Below are 20993 nucleotides of genomic sequence, written 5' to 3' on the forward strand. Positions count from 1 at the left end.
CCTTTGCCACAGCACATTGCCACTTGGAAAGAACCTCTAACATGGGTTGACCAGATGGGAAAGACATGCCTCCCAAATACTGTGAAGTCACTGAGACGTGTTGCTGCCACCTCTTTCTAGCCCTTTGTGAAATTATCTATGGCTTTTTCCACCCAGAGCGTGCTCCCTTCCCACCACCTTCACCACTACTAACCCGATGAAGATGGAATCCTTTCTTGTCAAATTACAGCACTAGCCTTGAAACTCATCTCCACATGTTCACTCCCACCTTCTTACAAAATGTTTTCAACAGAGTGGCCAGTGTGAGCCTGTTAAACCTGTCATATCAAGTTTCCTCTCAGTTCAACATTCTCCAGTAGCTTCCTTTCTCACTCAGATTAAAAGTCAAAGCCTTATAATGATCTTATAGTGCACAGTCTGCCCGCCGCCCCCACTCCCACATTTCCCCTCTGACCTTGTTTTCTAGAACCCTCTTTTATGCTCATTTCACTCTAGCTTCACCAGCCCCCGCAAACATCCTACCCGTGTTCCTGCCTTCAGGTCCTTGCACTTGCTGTTTCCTTTGCCTGGAATCCTCTTTCCCCAGGCAGCTGCATGGCTTGGTCCCTTACTGTCTTCAAGTCTTTGCTCAAGCATCACCTCAGTAACTTCCTCTATCATTCTGTTTAACACCGAATCCCTTCCTTACCCCTCAGTTCTGCCTTGCTTTGCTCCTTGGCACATACCCTCTTCTAATGTGCTAAATATTTTACTCATTTGCTTTGTTCCTAGCTAGACTCCCCTCACTGGAAGGAGAGCTTCAATCTACTTGGCAGGAATTGTTTTTCTCTTTTTTTGTACAGTACCGTATCCCAGAATCTAAACAGTGCTCAATAAAGATTTATTAATCTAATAGGTGAAAGAATGATGTCATTTTCCCATAGCAGCACTATGTTCTGCTCCCTCAGTAGGCTCTCCTCTGTTAGATGATGATCAATTTATCTGAGAAGTTATTCAGTAAATGGGTTGTACCCTCTAGAATTATACTATCTTTCTCCAAGTATGTCAGTGGTGAGTCTTGGTGAAGCTCTTTATGGTGCAAAGACCCCCCTTGGAGAATCTGATGAAAGTTATAGAAACTCTCCCCAGAAAAATACCTAGACACAAACAATTTTGCTTTCGACAGCAAAATATTTTCAGACACCTGTAGCCCATCTGTACACCCTATGGAATGAATCCCAATTTTAAATTTTGGAAGTTACTCTGGTGACAGTTGTGCAGAGCTGATACCTCTTCTGGCTTGCATCCCCTTTTGGGCTTCTTTTCTCCCTTGACTGGAGAGATGGTCTACATGCTCTTCGTGGCATTCCCAACTTCTTCCTCAGGGCTCCTCCTGCCTGTAGCTGGCTCTGAGTGTCCCTCTCACCTTAGAGGGCAGAACACTGGTGTTTCAGCCTTTTTCTTATCAGTGGGCTAATTTCTTGCCACCCTTTCCTAAGGGCTTGTGACTTCTGAAAACTCATTCTCAGCTTACTCTCGCCCATTTCCTCTAAACTACTCCCTCCTTTTAGTAAGACAGGCATGCCTTCTCTGGATCTCCACACTGAAACCGGGTCCTTGTCCCCTCTCCAGGGAGCAAGGAGTCCAAATTGCAAGTCGTCACTCTGTCCAGACCTGCTTTTGTCGTCTTCCTCCGGAGATGAGTCATCTGAGGTTTTACTCAGGCTATTGCTGAGTCAGGAAACAATGCACTACATTTTCTCCTTTACCCAACCCAGTTTTAAGGTCCTGAAACAGGTCCTGTGTTTTTCAAATTATTAGTAGTAGTATAAATTGATGGAGTACAGGTGCAATTTTGTTACATGCATAGATTGTGTAGTAGTGGCCAGGTCTTTTAGGGTACCCATCCTCCAGATAACACAGATTGTACCTATTAAGTAATTTCTCATCATACACCCCCTTCCATCCTCTCATCCTTCTGAGTTTCTGTTGTCCGTAATTCCATACTCTGTCTGTGTGTACACGTTAACTTAGCTCCCACTTATAAGTCAGAACGTGTGATATCTTCTTGCGTCTGCCCTTGTTTCACTTAAAAATGACTTCTAGTTCCATTGATGTTGCTGCAAAAGACATCATTTCATTCTTTGAAATGTCATATTTACTATTATTTGGCTGAACAGTAAGTATTCCATTGTGTATATATACCATATTTTCTTTATCCAATCATCTGTTGATGGACAGTTAGGTTGATTCCATATCTTTGCTATTGTAATAATCATGTGAGAAACATACAAGTGAAGGTATCTTTTTGTTATAATGATTTTCTTTCTTTAGGGTATATATCCAGTAGTGGGATTGCTGGATCAAATGATAGTTTTATTTTTAGTTTTCTGAGAAATCTCCATACTGTTTTCCATAGAGGGTGAACTAATTTACATTCCCACCAACAGTGTATGTGTTCCTTTTTCTCTGCATCTTGACCGACATCTGTTATTTTTTTACTCTTTGATAATTGCCATTCAGACTGGTGTTAAGGTGCTACCTTATTGTGGGTTTTATTTGCGTTTCTCTGATGATTATTAATGTTGAGGATTTTTTCATATGCATGTTGGCCATTTGTATGTCTTCTTTTGCAAAATGTCTGCTCATGTCCTTCACCCACTTTTTAACGGGATTATTTGGTTTTATTATTGTTGAGTTATTTGAGCTCCTTGTAAATTCTAGATATTAGTCCTTTATCATATGCATACTTTGCAGCTATTTTCTCCCATTTAGCAGATTGTCTCTTCACTCTGTTGATTCTTTTGCTGTACAGAAGCTTTTTAGCTTAATTAAGTCCTGTCTGTCTATTTTTATTTTTGTGGCCTGTGCTTTTGAGGCCTTAGTCATGAATTCTTTGCCTAGACCAATGTCCAGAAGAGTTTTCCCTTGGTTTTATTCTAGCATTTTTATAGTTTCAGATCTTACATTTAAGTTTTTAATCATCTTGAATTTATTTTTGTATATGGTGAGAGACAGGGCTGCAGTTTCATTCTTCAGCATTTGGCAATCAGATTTTCCCAGCACCACTTATTGAGAAGGGTGTCTTTTCTCCAGGGTGTGTTCTTATAGACATTGTCAAAGATCAGTTGACTATACATATGTGGCTTTATTTCTGGGTTCTCTGTTCTGTTCCATTGATCTATGTGTCTGTTTTTATACCAGTGACATGCTGTTTTGGTTACCACAGCCTTGTAGTATAATTTGAAGTCAAGTAATATGATGCCTCCAGCCTTGTTCTTTTTGCTTAGGGTTGCTTTGGCTATTTGAGCCCTTTTTTGGTTAAATATAAATTTTAGGATTTTTTTTCTAGTTCTGTGAAGAAATGATATTGGTATTTTGATAGGAATTGCATTGAATCTGTAGATTGCTTTGGGTAGTATGATTATTTTAATGATATTGATTTTTCCAATGCATGAGCATGGAATTTTTTTATTTGTTTGTGTCATTTACAATTTCTTTTGTTAGTATTTTGCAGTTTTCCTTGTAGAGATCTTTCATCTCCTTGGTTAAATATATTCCTAGGTATTTTTTTTTTTATAGCTATTGTAAATCAGAATGTCTTCTAGATTTTGTTTTCAGCTAGATCGTTATTGCTGTATAGAAATGCTACTGATTTTTGTATGTTGATTTTGTATCCTGAAACTTTACTGAATGCATTTATCAAATCTAAGAGTTTTTTGGTGGAGTCTTTAGATTTTTCTAGATATAAGATCACATCATCAGCAAGCAGGGATAATTTGACCTCCTCTTTTTCGATTTGAATGCCACTTATTCCTTTCTCTTGCCTAATTACTCTGGGTAGGACTTGCAGTACTCTATTGAGTAGGAATGGTGAAAGTTGGCATCCTTCTTTTGTTCCAGTTCTTAGAGGGAATACTTTCGACTTATTCCCATTTAGTATGATGTAGGCTGTGCATTTGTTCCATGTGACCTATATTATTTTGGTGAAAATTGCCATCCTTCTTTTGTTCCAGTTCTTAGAGGGAATACTTTCGACTTACTCCCATTTAGTATGATGTAGGCTGTGCATTTGTTCCATGTGACCTATATTATTTTGAGACACGTTCCTCCAATGCCTAGTTTGTTGAGAGTTTTTATTCTGAACAGATGCTGAATTTTATCATATGCTTTCTCTGTGTCTGTTGAGATGATCATATGGTTTTTACCTTAATTCTCTTTGTGTGATGTATCACATTTATTGATTTGTGTATATTGAATCATCCTTACATTCCTGATATAAAACTTATTTGATCATGGTGTATTTTTTTTTTTTTGATGTGCTGTTGGATTTGGTTTGTTAGTATTTTGTTGAGGATTTTTGAGTCTATATTCATCAGGGATATTGGTCTGTAGTTTTCTTTTTGGTTGTTGTTATGTCCTTGTCTGGTTTTGGTATCAGAGTGATACTGACCCTGTAGAGTGAGTTAGGGAGAATTCTCTCCTTCTCAGTTTTTTGGAACAGTTTCAGGTTGGTATGAGATTGTCTTTGTATGTTTGGTAGAATTGAACTGTAAATCCATCTGGTTCTGGGTTTTTCTCTTTTGGAAGATTTATTATTACTGATTCAATCTCACTACTCATTGTTGGTCTCTTCAGACTTTCTATTTCTTCCTGCTTCAATCTTGGGAAGTATATGTTTCTAGGAATTTATTCATTTCCTCTAGGTTTTCTAGTTTGTGGGCATCTAGTAGTTAATAATAATCTCTGATGATCTTTTGTATTTCGATGGTATTAGTTGTAATGTCTCCTTTTTCATTTCTGATTTTGTTTGTTTGGATCTCTTTTTTTCTGGGTTAGTCTAACTAGAAGTTTAACAATTTTGTTTATCTTTTTGAAAAGCCAACTTTTCATTTTGTTGATCCCTTGTATTGTTTCTTTGGTTTCTATTTCATTTAGTTCTGCTCTGATCTTTGTTATTTCTTTCCTTCTGCTAATTTTGAGTTTGGTCTGTTGTTGTTTAGTTTCTAGTTTCTTGAGGTTTGAAATTAGGTTGTTAATTTGTACTCTTTCTACTTTTTGATGTAGGCATTTAATGCTATTAACATCCCTCTTTGCACTGCTTTTGCTGTAACTTACAGGTTTTGGTATGTTTTTGTACTTTCATTTGTTTAAAAAATTTTTAGATTTCTGTCTTAATTTCTTCATTGACCCAATGATCATTCGGTAGCATGTTGTTTAGCTTCCATGTATTTGTGTAGTTTTTGAAGTTCCTCTTGTTATTGATTTCTAGTTTTATTCCACTGTGGTCTGAGAAGATTCTTGATATGATTTCAGTTTTTAAAAATTTGCCAAGACTTGTTTTGTGGCCTGACATATGGCTTGTTTTGGAGAATGTTCCCTGTGTTGTTGAGAAGAATGTGTATTTTGCAATTGTTGTATAGAATGCTCTGTAAATGTCTATTTGTCCCGTTTGGTGTAAAGTCTAATTTAAGACTTTTTAATTGACTTTCAGTCTAGATGATCTGGTTAATGCTGAGAATGGGGTGTTGAGTCCCCACTATTATTGTGTTGCTGTCAGTCTGTTTTTCAGTTTTACGTCAGTAATATTTCTTGCATGCATCTGGGTGCTCCATTGCTGAGTGCATATGTATTTAGAATTGTTATATCAGTTGGTTTATGTAGTTCCAAATGACTCACTTTGTTCATTCGTTTTAATTCTTTTTTCTTTATTTTTGCCTGGCTGAGTTATTTAAAAATACTTGTATTCAAGTTCAGAAATTCTGCCTTTTGCTTGATCTAGTCTACTGTTGTAGCTTTTGAATGTTTTCTGTAATTCCTTCAATAAATGTATTTTTGTTCTAGAATTCCTGTTTGGATTTTTTAAAAAGTATCTATCTTCTTGGTAAATTTATCATTCGTATCCTGAATTGATTTTCTGATTCCTTTGTATTGATTTTAGATTTCTCATGCATCTAATTAGGCTTCCTTAAAATCAATATTTTGAATTCTTTATCTGGCATTTTCAGGAGTTTTTTTGGTTAGGAGCTATTGCTAGAGAATTATTGTCTTCCTTTGAGGGTGTCATATTACATTGCGTTTTCATGCTTCCTGTATTGTTACATTGATTTCTGCACATCTGAAGTAATAGTCACTTCCTCTTATTTTTGAATTTACATTCATTATGGAGTGGGGACATTTTTTCTTGAAGATGTGACTATGATGTTGGTTGGGTAGGGCTGTTTGGCTTTGCTTCTTAGTGTGTGCAGTAGTGAAGACGCTGTATGATTTCCTTGGTCATAAATAGCCTTAGTGGTATCTGTGGATTCCTTAGTGTGTTAGGACGCAGTTAGTGGTTACTTTTTCAGGTTTCAGTGGTAGCAGTGGTGGGCCAAGTGTGTTTCTCCTTGTGACCTCAGGCAGCATATGCTGGCACCTGTACTGGCAGTTCCAGGCAGGCCGATTTTGGGGCCCGTGGGTGGCTTTTTTGGATGCTGATTGTAGTAGTGGTATACAGGGCAGGTGAGTGGGCTTTTGACCTTTTGGGCAGTGAGGACAATGGGGGCAGTGGGCGTAGCAGTGGTCATGAAGTGTTCTTCTAGTTCTTAAGCTCCGTGCTTTTGTGTTAGCAGTTGTTTCAATGGGCTGTGTGGGCCAGCCTCCAGGCTAGTAGATAGTGTTTGCAGGTAACAACCAGTTGTGGGGGTAGCATGGAGATTTATGCCTAACCTCTGTTCCCTAGGAGAGGTATTTAGGTAATCCTGGTGGTAGTTGGGTGGTGGAACATCCAGGAGCCTGGATCCCACACTCTGTCTTAGAGTAGGGGACAAAGTTGCGCAGAACTGGACCAAGCAAGCTTGTGCTCAGGCCCTCCAATGGCATATGCATGCACCAGCCTTGATTAGGGGGTAGAGGAAGTCCTTAGGCCCCTTGTGAAATGCTTGGTGAGGGGCAACCTTTGCTGTCCTAAAGTCTTAGGACAGGGAGGATAGGGCTGTCCCAGTGGCCACTGTTTGGCCCACAGGAATGAGACTTGCGTTCGTCTCACACCCCAGTCCCAGCAGAGTTCCCTCCTCCATCCTGGCTATGGCAGCCAACTTGGCCACCCAGTCAGTCCTGGCAGGCTGCATCTAGTCCACAACTCAGCCCTAGACCGTAGGAGACGCCACTCAGCTGAAGACCAAGCCTCCACAACAACTCTCCGTTTGCTTAGGACCTGGGATGGTGGTGTGCCCAGTTCCAATGTCAGTGACTGGAGCCCACTCCACACTTGCTTCTCAGAACTGGCTGCAGGGATTCATCCCCTACTCAAGCCCCAGTCCTGCAAGCACCACCCAAGTTCCCCCATGCACAGTCTGTAAGAGCTCGGATCCAGAATATTGTCCCACAGCAGTCAGTTAGGTTTCAAAAAGGGTGTAGGTCATTCCCTGGAGCAGTTCCTCATCATAGTCTTCTTGCCACTCCCCAAGTTAGATTCGTGTTGTGGGAGAGTCAAGGTGCTCTCCTACAGCCTGGATTGTATAATTCCCCAGTGGGAAAGTGGACAGCAGAAAGGTACTCACTCACCCTTTCCCATTTGGGGGATTCACTCCCCTTTCCCAGCTGGCCTCAGCCACACAGCCTTCCTGTTTTCCTTCTTCCTGGATTTCAAAGCTTCCTCTCACTTTTTTGCTGAACTCCCAAGTTCCTTCTTGAACACTGCATTTAAATAAGTGTGGAGTCAGATGAGTCCGTGATTCCTGGCCCATGAATGAATGGAGAATAAACACCGGGTTGGAAGCATGAGACGGCACACTAGCTTGGTTCCTCTAAGTGGATGAGATTACTGGAAATGCTCGTAGTCAGCCATCTTGAAAAAGAAGATCTTGTGTTTTGAGCATCATTGCGTGTTCGCCAACAAGAGGTATACAGTATGTAAATATTGAATTGTTATGTACTTTGGATTTCTTTTCTCCTTTCATTCTTTTAAGTTCTCTGCACCCTTCCGAGCATGATTTCACAATCCATAGCACAATTTAGCCTGGAGGGGTGTGTGCAGTCATTGTTGTTCCACATGTTCTGGTCTTTCTCACCAGCTACAGTCGATATTAAAAGAGATGATGTTTACTTATTTCCATGAATTCCCTCATCTCCCCTGCCCCCAGCTCCTAACAACAGACAGATACTTATTTTTTCATTTGGTCAACAACTCTTTCTTTAACATGTGCCATGTCCCCAGATCTATGCTAACACTGGGGCACAACAGTGAGAAAGAAGAGAGAGAGAGGAGAGAAAAAAAGCCAAAATCTTTTCTCTTAAGGAGCTCACAAGCTAGGAGAAGACACAGCAATTACTTTTAAAGAGCCAAGGGAAAACATAGTTACAACTGTGAAAAGAGCCATGTGGGAAAAACACATGATGCCATATGGGGAAAAAATATCTTTGTCAAGTAGGTCAGGGAAGGCTTCCTTGAAATAGTGATGATTAAGCTTAACTCTGAAAGGCCAGCAGAAGCTAACTAGACAGAGAAGGGGGAAGCAGAATGGTGTCTTAGTCACAGGGAATAGCATGTGCAAAGGTCCTGTGACAGAAAGAACAGGCTCTGGAGTAAGGGGAGGGTAATAAAAGGGGAGATCGCTTTGTTAAGGATGTTTGTCTTCATCCTAACAGCTAATAGGTAGTCACTGGGGCTTTCAAGCAAGAAGGTGAAAAAAATCAGATTCTATTTAAAAGATCATTCTAGTTGCTGTATGGAAAATGGATTGGGCTGGAGGTGGCAGATCAGAATGAAAGCAGGAGACCAGATATGAAACTCAAGCCATTGTCCAGGCAGAAAGGACAGATGGTGGGTTGGACACTGGTGGTGGCAGTGGAGATGCAGAAAAGCAAACAGGTTTGTACAATGTTTTGGAGGTAACATTGCCAGGGTGTGGGAGTGAATCTGACATGCAGAGAGAATGTGGAGTCAGAGGAGTCCGCGATTCCTGGCCTATGAATGAATGGAGAATAAACACTGGGTTGGCAGCATGAGACAGCCCCAGGGCCCTTCCTGACAACCTTGACCGTTTCCCCGTAATGCTGAGAGCCCATTTGCCTTCTCCTGGGCATGTCTGATAGGGTTGCTGCACTATTTACTGTATGTACTCATCAGGAGGACAAAATCATCTCAGTCTACCCAGCAACCAATCTTCAAGATCATTATCTCTGAAGGCCCCCACGGAGCCATGTGCAACTCGGAAAGCATTTCCAGGGAACAGTGGGCTGGCTTCATAAACGCTAAGTGAAATTCTGTGTTTCTGCCAGACACTTTGATATATGGAACAATGCTGGTAAGGGTTCCCGCATGGGATTTTTTTTAACCCACCTTGGAGGTATCCCCTGAATGGCAGTTGACAATTAGCTGCTAAGTAAAAGGAGGCACTTATTTTTATTGGGGGCCTTGACAGCTTTATGTTCACTGTTTAAAAGCTGGAGAGTCCTGTGTGTAAAGGTGAGTGGGGAGGGGAAGTGCCGGGGAAAGGAGGGCCGGGAGGGCTGGGGCAGGTGCGGACAGATCCCATGGTTTCCTTTTTGGAGTCAGAACCTGAGCAGTATTTGCAAGCATGTGGTGATCTGGGAGTGAGAGAAGAGAGTTCTTCCAGTCTGGGGAGGAGGGAAGGCCTGAGGCTGGCTCATCGGAGGCGTGAGTCTTCGGCCCCGCCATGCCTCACATCCCCAGGATGCCGCGGTGGGAACTAGGCTGTGGCTTTCCTGCCCTGGCACTGCTCGTTTGCTGGGATTTCAAGAGGAAAACCCCCAAGCTCCGAAAGAAAGGTATTTCTTTTTTTATTTTGTGGTTCACTTGTTCCACTAAAAGACTCATTTCCTAGAGCCTCTTCCCTCTCCTGTCAGGGGTGGGGAGCGCTTCTGGAACTGAGCCCCTGGGAAGCAGGTATCAGTGCCCGGAGGGCAGGCGCAGTGTGTATGGGGGTGGGGTACTCTCCCGGAGGCCTGGGCTGGGCTAGAGGCAGGGTGGGGAGGGGCTCTTGTCTTAATCCTAGGAGTGTTTGAGTGATGACAAAGGAGGACTAAGGTGGGGAGGGAGGTGACAGTTGCTCTTTCAATTTCCACTTTCCCAAACCAACCCAGTTTCCTGGAGTTTTCCAGCAAATCTAAGGAAGGGGTTGAGGGGTAAGGGGTGGAGGATGGACTGTGGGAAGAGCCAGAGCAATTACTAGTGTGGTAGTAAGGTCTCACCCTTCTGTGATCGCTCAGGATGGGGTCCAAAATTTTAGGTCTGGGGACTGGAGACGAGGTGAACATGGTCTGAGGGGAGGTGGGGCTGGCATGGGCTGGCATGGTCTGGCATTAGAGGACTCCCCTTGAGACTTTATGATCTCTGAACTTTTATTCCATTAGCTTTAAATTTTAAAAGGAATTAAAGCCCTGAATATAGAATCACAGGGTAAATATGACCTCGGAAAAATTCCTGATTCAAATCTCAGTTTTCTTATCTGTAAAATGGAACAGTAATATTTACTTTGTAGAGTTCTCATGAGGACTAAATGAGATAGCACATGTGAAAGTATCAGGGATCAGTTCTCAGCATAAAATTAATGCAATTAGTTGCATTGGTTAATAGTTATAATTATCATATTATGTATATTAAAATTACATTATGGTAATTATATTACATATAATTATTATAATAAATTCATGAACATTTACACCTATTAAGATGGAACTGCTCTGCTAATGGCCAAAGGGGTGATAATTAGGACCCAGAGGTCAGACATTGGTAGAACTCAGGACCAGGTCTTTGGAGTTCCAGGGATGTTTCTGATTCCAAACTCCTCATGTGATCTGAGATTAAGAGTGACAAAACCTGACCTAGCCAAGCTAAAAAAAAAAAAAAAAAAGATGATTTTTCTCTCATGTAAGAAGTGACACTGTTGGTCTTGATGTCTCCAGAGCATTCAGTGGTTGGTTCTTGTTGAGAGAATAGCTTTGACTGATTTCTAGGCTGCAGATGACAACTTCAAAGTCTTCATCATATGGGCGATATTTAAAGTGGTGAGACTATGAGAAAGTGTGCAGATGAGGAAGGGAGGCCCTGGGACCCTCCAACATTTAGAGGACAGCAAGAAAAGGAAGAATCCTCAGAGCAGGCTAAAAGCATCTGATGAGACACATGGAGAACCAGGAGAGACTGGTGTACCAAAAGCCACGTGAGAAAGTGTCCCAAGAAGGAGGGGGTGACTTGCTGTGTCACATGCTGCTGATAGAGCGGTTAAGATGAAGACAGAGAATTTCACCTCAGATTTTAAAATGTAAAGGCCATTGGTCTCCTTGACAAGAGTAGGTTTGGGGAAGTACTGAGCGCAGAAAAGGACCAGAGAATGGGAGGAATGTAGGCAGCAGGTAGTGACAGCTCTCTGAGGTCCATCATATACCAGGTTCTGAAAATAGATGCTGAGCCAGATGGACTGTCTGCCTTTGAGGGGTCCACAGTCCAGTGGAAGAGGGGGGTGTTTAAATGAATCATCATAAAATTACATGAGAAGTGATAACATCAAGGAACACACAGGGAGCTCTATGAGTAGAGGAAAGAGTGACCAGTTTTCCCTGAGAAGACATCCAAATTCAGAAGACTGGGTTTCCAGGTGGAGAGCAGGAGGAAGGGCATTCTCTTGAGAATTTTTAAAAGCAAAGACCATTTTTCATTCATCCTATCGTACTCTCTAGCTGTCAAAGAGCCTGGCCCACAGCAAATGCTCAGCCTACATTTGTTGAATGACTTTGTGAATTCTGGTGGAAGGAATTTGCAAGAAATGGAGTTGCAAAAGAAACCATTGTAATGATATAGGCAACAGCAGTGAGAATAGGGAGCTTGTTTAAATCATATTTAGAATGTACCATCCTAGGCTGGGTGCAGTGGCTCATGCCTATAATCCCAGCACTTTGGGAAGCCGAGGTGGGTGGATCACGAGGTCAGGAAATTGAGACCTTCCTGGCTAACACAGTGAAACCCCGTCTGTATTAAAACTACAAAAAATCAGCTGGGCATGGTGACAGGCGCCTGTAGTCCCAGCTACTCGGGAGGCTTAGGCAGGAGAATTGTGTGAACCCGGGAGAAGGAGGTTGCAGTGAGCCGAGATCGCGCCACTGCACTCCATCTTGGCAACAGAGCAAGACTCCATCTCAAAAAAAAAAAAAAAAAAGAATAATGTACCAACCTATTTGGAGAGAGTGAAGAGTGTTGCAGATAATTCTAATGTCACAATTTTGCTAATTGGGTTAGTTAAGTGCAGGTACCTTGTATTAATGGCTTTGCATTTTCAGTGCCTAGGAGAGTACCTGGTGTTTGAGTGATGGAATGAATGCTATTGCCTTTGAGGAAGGCTACAGGAGAAGCAATGATTTAGGGATGGGATGATAGTGAGATTAGAGAAGATACTGGGAGAATTGCCATTAATCATTGAACTTATGGTTATAGAGGAAAAAGGGAGAGAGAAAAAGAGAGAAAGAGAGAAAAGATGGAAATAGATATGATATAGCTACATATATAAAGATAAAATAAAACACATTTTTCTATGAGTATAATAGTAAAGAGAGGAAAGCAAGTGTTGATCATTTGCATGAGAGCCGAGGTGAAGGATTATTCTTTCATAAATTATATCTATCTATCCATGTGTGTGTGTATATATATATACACATATATCCATATATACACATATGTATATTATATATGTATATGTGTGTGTGTGTGTGTGTGTGTGTGTGTGTGTGTGTGTGTGTGTATAGAGAGAGAGAGATCTGGACCAGATATACAGATTAATAAGTTATAAGTTTATAGGTGATACCTAAATGTGTGAAATCATATGCACTTTCCTAAGGAGAATACTAGAGGGAGAAGAAAAGAAGCTTGAGTTGGAATCCCAGGAAATGATGCACCAAAGGAGCAGGTGGAAGATGGAGCACAGTCAAAGACACTGAAAGGAGTCATCAGTGACATGAGAATAGAACAAGAATGGTTGGATTTATTGCAATGTAGGGAGAAAGTATTGAAGAGGAAGGAGAAGTAACAACATCAGTCTTCTGAGAAGATCAGTAAGTAGGGTGTGGAATGAACGTTAGGAGAGCACTAGAAATCTTAGTGAGCAGATTTAGTGAAGAAGTGCAGGCTAATGAAACCAGATTGTGATGGGTTGAGAGGCTGAGTAGTGAGTGATAAGTGAGGAAGTGAGGCAGACATCTCTCTAGAAGTAGACACAATTTTTTACCAGTATATGGTAAAGAGAAGGAAAGCAAATGTTGGTTGTTTGCATAAGAGCTGAGGTGGGAGATTATTCTTTCATAAATGGCAAAGACCTAGACTCACGTGGGATCTTTCAATTGAAAGAGAAAATTTTAAGATACAAAGAGAAAGAGTAATTACTGGAAGAGATGGAAGGAATGGAACCCACAGTTCAGGAAGGCATCATCCTAGATGAAAGATAGGGCCCTTTTCTTCCTCTGGGAGAAAACAGGAACACAGAGGAGAAAGGATGGGAAAGGCAGGGACTGGAGATGAAGGAGTTCACTCATAACCCTCCATTTGGTAATGGAAGGAAAGAGGAGCCAAGATCACCTGTTGAGACAGAGAAGGGAGGGAATGGGTGGGGAGCTCAAGAGGAGTGGTGAAAATTTGGAACCAATGTCTTGCAGAGATTGGAAGGATAAATTTCCACAATATGTTTTGTGTGATCTCTTGTAGCTCCCAATGGCCTGATGAAGGCATGCAAAGGGTAGTAGGAAGCAGCAGGGTGGGGATGTTGAAGAAAAAAAGTATGAGTGAGATTAATATCAAAAGGGCTGCATTTGAGGTGTGAGAGGAATAGAGGATGAAGGCAGGACGAGGCTGTTAGACTGGGATGAGGAGAAAAGCTAGAGGACTAGACACACATTAAGGTATAAGAAGGAGCTTGGCTCCAAATCACCTGCAAGGTGGAGCATCTGCTATAAGACCTCAGAAATGGAGCTTGAATCTGAAAGCTTTGACTTCTCTGTGCACATCCTTACACTGTGTTTGTGCTATCTTTCCCCATCAAGTCCAGTGGACCTCTGGAGCCTGAGTTTCAACTGCTCCAGGAGACATCTGCCTCTCCCATTGAAGGGCCCCTCTCTGGACCTCTCAAAGAGAACTTTCCAGATGCTATGTGGTCTGTTTTAAGTCAGATTATTTCAGTCATGTCCTATCAATTTGGTGAAAAGATGTGTCCAGCTCCTTTTACCGACAAATAGAAACCTAATTCCATATGGCTATTGAAATTTTCTAATTGTTTCTCACTAGTTTTGTGTGACCCCTCAAAGGCAGACAGTCCATCTGTTATGTTATTTTCATAACTTGATGGCAAACTCATTAAAAGCATGAACCAGGTCTTCCATGCCCCTTGTATGCACAACCCATTCCATGGAGCCTGGTGCTGGCACATGGCAGGGCACTCAATGCATGCTAGTGTGAAGCTGAATTCATATACCAGGAGATTCCTATTAGTGTTTAAACTAAAGAAATGCCGAATAACCGTTAGTCATGAAAAATACTTGCTTAAAGACAAATTGGTTCATTAAATCCTTCAGCAAAAGTCATTGACTGTCTACCTTTTGCCAGGGGTTATGCTAGACATTGGGGATAAAAACAGCCCTTCCTGCTATTCCCAGTAGCAGGGGGCTTACAATCATGCAGACGACACAGGTACATACAAATCATGATCACAGAGTATGGGAAGGATTGGGATATTCAAGAAGCAATATGGTGCACAGAGTAGGATGTAGTCTCTCCATCTGGGTGTCAGTAAGGCATGGCAGATATGATGGTATTTGAGAGGGGCCAAGGAGGACAAAGAGAATTGGTGCAGCCAGGGAAGTGGGAGAGCAGACTGGACAGGGAGAAGAGACTGTTCAAGGACACGGAGACTGCAGAGCATTATGTTTTGGAAACGTCAGGGTGAGATGCCTCTCGGGGCATGGCAGGACATCAGGCCAGGAAAGCAGGTGGGTGCCAAGCCTTGAGGAATGCCAGCCTTGACTCTCAAACTTTAGCCACAGAAGTATTTAATCACAGTCTCACTGCAGTGCAGTAAGTGAACCGAACAACAGCCAAGCAGATTTGGTGGTAGTGGGGAACACAGAGGCCCCCTATTCAGCTCCATCCAGATTCTCGCCTCCCAACACCTGATGTGATGAAAGAGGAGTCCCTGACAAACTGCCAGGGCTTTACGTGTCTATTTGAAAAACATCACGGAGGCAACTGGGGGGAAGCAGGTGACTACTGAAAACCAAGAGAAGGGCACTCAAGCAGAGCAGTGCTTTAGAAAGGCAAGCAGCGGAAGGGTTTCGAACATGATAGAGAGAAGAGACTGCAGCAGTTACAGGTGAGAGAGGAGGCTGGCCTAGCCTGGGTAGTGGGTGGGAGCGGAAAAGAACATGCAGGTCAAGAGCCTGGTACAACTCTATACAGGTGGAATCCACAGGAACTCGAGATGGGATGGAGAGGAGCAACCTGAGAGAGAATCATAGGGAGCGTCAAGTGACTTTGCAAATGGATGTCCTAGGGATTGAAGTGCTGGGTGCAGCAGAGCCCTGATTATGGCAGAGGGAAAGTCAAGCGGGACAGGACAGAAGCCACGGCCTGTCTTCTGAACCTCCAGGGCATGGAAGCCTGGTGGGAGAATGGGTAGGCGGTGGTCGTCCTGATTTGTAAACTCGTGTCCTCACACTGCTGGGGCGGGGAAACTGTGCAGCAGAGTTTCTCCACTCGGACAGAGCTGGGGTGGAACTGGCCCACACTTGCTTTGCTGGAGGCAGGGTAATTTGGGAAAATAATTTTTGGAAAGCAATTTGCATACCATCAAGTTATAAAAATGTTCAAACCTCTTGACCCAGGAATGCTACACATGGGAATTTGTCCTGAGGAAATAGTTCAAAAGAATGAAATGCTTTTGTTCCTGCATCCAAATGTTAATTAATTAGAAATTATGCATTGAACTGCCTACATTCCAGGATCTCTGCCAGGTGAATGAACATGTTTGCTGTGGCAATGTTTATAATTAGGACATAGTAAACAACCTAAGTTATTTTAAATTCCACAGTGGTTTCGTGCTATGAGACATCTATGTGATAGACTACAGTAGTCCCTCTTTATCCTTGGGGGATATGTTTCCAGACCGCAGTGGATGCCTGAGATCTCAGATAGTACTGAGACCTATAGACGCTACGTCTTTTCAGTCTTATAACTGAGACAACTACTAAGTATAACTGAGACAACTACTATGTGACTCCTGGGCAAGCAGTGTATGCAAAGTGGATACACTCGACGAAGAGATGATTCACATCTCAGGCTGGACTGAGCGGGACCGCGAGAAATTTCATCATGCTACTCAGAATGACATGCAATTTAAAACTTATAAATTGTTTGTTTCTGGAATTTTGCATTTAATATTTTCAGACTGCAGTTGACTGTGGCTAAGGGGGGATGCCTTACTGTGTTATGCTTTACTACTCTCTGACACAAGTGGACACAAAACGGCCTGCTTGCTGCCATGGTTAAGGCACATTGCTGGGAGTTCACTGCCTAGGCCTGAATCCCAACTGTGCCATGCTGTGAGCTGCTTGACCTTGGCAAGTGTCTAAGGATCAATGTCTTTAACAGTAAGGTGAGTGTGACATTAATACCACCTCATAGAGTTGCTGTCAAGATTAAAGGATAAAAAGTGTGCAATTCCCAGCAAAAAGTATTCAGTAAAAGCCAGTCGTTATTTTAAATATGTAAGAAATGTGGGTCAATATAAAAAGACTGACAAAGACTGCCTCAAATTTACAGGCCCATATTTATAGTTTCAGGAAATATTATGATTGATTTGTCTCCCACATTTTGTCTAGTATCATTGCAATAAAACCTGTGAAGTCACAGGTGACACAGAAAGTCAAGAAATAGTTCATCCCAGGAAGCACAGAATGACAGGCTGGTTCTGTTTGCTCTCTCCTCAGCGGTGTTTGGCCAGCGCTTGGATGAGACTGTGGCCTATGAACAGAAATTCGGCCCTCATCTGGTGCCCATCCTGGTGGAGAAATGTGCAGAGTTCATCCTGGAGCATGGCCGGAATGAAGAGGGCATCTTCCGTCTGCCTGGGCAGGACAACCTGGTGAAGCAGCTGAGAGATGCCTTTGACGCTGGGGAGCGGCCCTCCTTTGACAGGTACATTGCCCTGCTGCAGTGTCCCACCTCTGCCCTCCCCTCTGCCTGGCTTGGCTGGGAGGGCCTCTCCCTTCCAGTTGAGCTATGGGACTTGCATAGACACTTCTAAGAGCCCTGGCTTGCAACAGAAAGAGCCTTTGTTTTGCTCATGATTGGGATTTTGGGAGACTGGAGCACAGTTAGGAGAGTATGCAGATAGTTTATGTGACAGATCATGTGAACCAGAACTGGAACCCTGCTGGGCAGATTCAGGTGATGTTTAGGGCACAGGAGAAGGGGTCGTGCAGAGGAAGGGAGAAAGATGGGACCTAGCCTCAGGCCCACCCTTCAGGACAGATGAGGAACATGGAAGAGCGGAGCTGGCTGTACAAACACTCGGTGTGGTGGAGAATGCACCAGATCTATATCCAAGGGCACCAGCGACTTTCGTTAGCGTTCCAGAAGTGGCCATAACCAGGACTTCTTGTTAGTTTCCAAGATCACAGTACCACGTGATTCTGACTCAGTTCTGAGCCCTTTTGCAAGAGCACATCCTGATATCTTGGCAGCCTGGCGTTCCTAAGTCTTCTGTGTGGAGGTCTCCCAGCCCTGTTTGGGGCATATCAGGCATAGTGACATTTCCTCCCACCACCCGCTTCCTCCCCACCTTCTCCAGTCACTCAGCTGAGGTTTCCTTGTCTGCCACACTCAGCTAGTAAAATCCCCACCTGATGTTGTGCAGTCTCCTCCCCAGTTGCCTGCGTGAACTTGTCCTGCTGGCATAAGTTTGACTGCTGTTTCCAAATTAGCAGCCCATAAACCAAGGTTTAGTAAGATGGGCCTGAACTCTATCCAGTTTCCAAAAATGAAAGTTGCCAAGCTTATTTTGGACAATGGGGTTGGGTTGATTCTGAGGAAATTGTGAAGACCTAAGTGTCATCTTGTGTAGAAGCTCCCTCACCCCTCACTCTAATCACCAACGCTGCCCGTTTTTCCTCCAAAGCTTCTCTGAGATCTATTTGTTTCTCTCCATGCTTATGGCCACAGTTGTAGTTTGGACAACCACAGGGGTGTCTTTCCTACCCTTAATAAGTAATAAGCTAATTTCCCACAGGTGCTATATTTTAGCACCCTGGGAAGCAAGAGATGGGGTTCTTATTGGAACAACAGCCCATTATGGGCATCAAACACGGGGACTTTCGGCAGCACCATCAACTGCGTTTTGATATCAGGCGCTTGTTCCATTGTGCTCACCACCTTTATATTCAGTTTCTTTTTATGTTTTTAGTTAGCCTTGGCCTGATGAAAGATACAGGTGGGTTGTTGCTAGAGCAATGCCATACAATGTGCCAAAAGGAATAGAGGTGATTGCTAGGATTTGCCAAATAACTGCCTTAGGCTCCAGCCTATGCACTACAGAGTAGGCGTGGGTGTTGGTGTGGGAATTTCTGATTGTTTTGAAATATTTGGGGCTGGAAGGAGGAAAATTACCTTACCTTGTGACATCTCCACACCTAGAAGTGAGGGGTAGAGTTTACACATCCAGAAATAGGAAGGGCCACTGGGGGCTTTTCAGGGGTTTCTCAGGGGCAACTCTTAGGTCCACATAACCCTTGAGAGGACAAGTCTGATTTGGGAGGTGTGACTGGCTCTTATTTGATTCTTATTGTTTAGTTACATTTGAGCATATTTAGGAGAGACCAGGTCTTCTCTCTCCTGTTCCACTCATGATTCTGAAAACCCTCTTTTCTCCCTTTTCCTGCCCTGTCTCCACCCCCTTTTATACTCCCCCACTTCTCATTCCATGGTGTGTTTTGGTGTTGAGGGCTGTGCCCTGCAAGGGGCAGAGCATAGAATGCCGGATGCATAGGACAGGGAAAGGAGGGGAGGGCTTACAGGGATTAGCCTGACTTTGGAATCATAGAATTGACAAAGCCAGTAACTCAAGAGAGGTCAACAAAACTGGCAAATTAACTCTGAAGTGAAAGTGACCAGTGTTAGATGATTTCCTGAGAGTGAATCTGGCCTGGGAGTGGGAGAGGAAGAGACCAGCCTTGAGACAATGTTAACCTGAATTGTGTGTGGGAGTTCAGAAGTGGGGCAGTGTGAAAGCGGGTGGAAAGAGGGCAGGAAAGGGAGAAAGGGAGGGTTTTCAGAGTCACGAGCAGACCAGGAGAGAGAAGCTACGCTTGTAACTTTTTCTGCCTCCTATAAAAGGAATTGTAGGAGTCAGTGAGTGGAAGAAGGGGTATTTGGAGAGCAAGGAGCACCCTCCTGGTGTCCCCAACTTCACGGCTGTGGGAACTCACCCAGATCCTCTGCATTGGTTATGTGTTGGGTTCCACCCCAAGATGCCCCCATTACCTCACTAGAATGAAGGTGAGCAGAGGAGCTGTTTGGTGCATGTCTCTCTGGTCTCCTTAGACACAAAACTGTGAACTTTAAAATCTCCTTGCCAAGTTTCTACCAGGATGGACGCTGCCTGGCTACGAAGCCAACACACTTCTCACCCCATGTGTCTGTGAGAAATGTACCTACAGACATGCCACATTACAAGCATCAATGCCTCCAGGGAAGGGCTGGCAGAACCATCTGAGGAGTCTTGGGTAATCCCTAGTGCATCAGTTGTTGAACCCAGAAGCCACCTGGCTCCTGACCTGCTCTTAGCCCTTGATTTAAAAAAAAAAAAAAAAAGAATAATTTAAGGGTGTTCTGTTGGGTTAGAGGAACAGCAAACTCCGAAAAAATAATGTTACAAATTTAGACCATAAAATAGATGTCTGAGTTAGCCCTAGTACAATGGGGTGCTCACAGTAAAACAAAAATGTATAGAAATAATTGTATAAGTTCCATGGTGTTGAGTGCTAAAAAGGAAACTCAATACTATGAAAACAGAACAGGGGCTTTTCACATGGTCTGGTGTATTTAGGGAGGCCCCCAAGAAAATGACATTTAAGCTGAGACCCAATAAACAAGAATGAGGAGTTAGCTAGGCCCAGCAGTGGGCATGGCTTGTCAGGTTTATTTTTGGTGAAATGAACTGGGAAGCTTTCTGTAAGTTTCAGTGTGATAAGATGATTTATATAGCTAATTGTGTTCTTTTATTATTACTTTGAAGTATCCATGCTGTAGCTATATTTATAACCCCTTTCTCTTTTCTAATGATGGATGTTTGTGCTGTCTAAATTTCTCCTGATTAAACTGTCTAGGTGTCTTTTTTATTGTTGTTGTCTCTCTTCAAAAGATTCAGTTTCTTTTTTTTTTTTTTTTCGAGACCAAGTCTCACTTTGTCACCCAGGCTAGAGTGCAGTGGTGTGATCTTGGCTCACTGCAACCTCTGCCTCCTTGGTTCAAGTTATTCTCCTGCCTCAGCCTCCTGAGTAGCTGGGATTACAGGCACCTGCCACCAGGCCCAGCCAATTTTTCTATTTTTAGTAGAGACAGCATTTTGCCATGTTGGCCAGGCTGGTCTTGAACTCCTGACCTCAAGTGATCCACCCACCTCAGCCTCCCAAAGTGCTGGGACTACAGACGTAAGCCACTGTTCCCAGCCAGGATCCAGTTTCTTGACTTACCATTTATGCTGCTTTTTCCACTTCAAACTATGTTTTCTTCACTCATTCCGTTGGTGTGTTTTGGTGTTCAGGGCTGTGCCCTAGAGTGGGCAGAGCATAGAATCTGGAGGCATAGGGTAGTGAAAGGAGGGGAGGGGCTTACAAGCATCAGCGTGACTTTAGGAGAATAGGTTTGAAGGGATTTGGAAGACTGGTTGGATGGGGGTGAAGGAGAGGTCCCAATCAAATGGGAGTCCCAGGATGCTGATAGAGACAAATGGATGGATTGCAGTGTAGGGACTTTAGGA

At 43.1% G+C, this 20993-nt stretch overlaps 1 protein-coding gene across 5 annotated transcripts in view; it reads left to right on the forward strand.

The window, feature by feature from the left end:
* The window catches only part of ARHGAP25 (Rho GTPase activating protein 25), a 91684-nt gene that overhangs the window by 55798 nt on the left and 14893 nt on the right, over positions 1 to 20993 (forward strand). For all 5 annotated transcript variants that reach the window (XM_033239286.1, XM_033239288.1, XM_033239287.1 and 2 more), the window contains one exon: positions 16945 to 17152. In XM_033239286.1, the coding sequence (XP_033095177.1) occupies positions 16945 to 17152 (208 nt within the window). The remainder of the gene's footprint in view (positions 1 to 16944; positions 17153 to 20993) is intronic.

The sequence above is a fragment of the Trachypithecus francoisi genome, unplaced genomic scaffold (genome assembly GCF_009764315.1).
Source record: "Trachypithecus francoisi isolate TF-2019V2 unplaced genomic scaffold, Tfra_2.0 Lachesis_group17, whole genome shotgun sequence".
In the NCBI taxonomy this organism is placed as follows: domain Eukaryota; kingdom Metazoa; phylum Chordata; class Mammalia; order Primates; family Cercopithecidae; genus Trachypithecus; species Trachypithecus francoisi.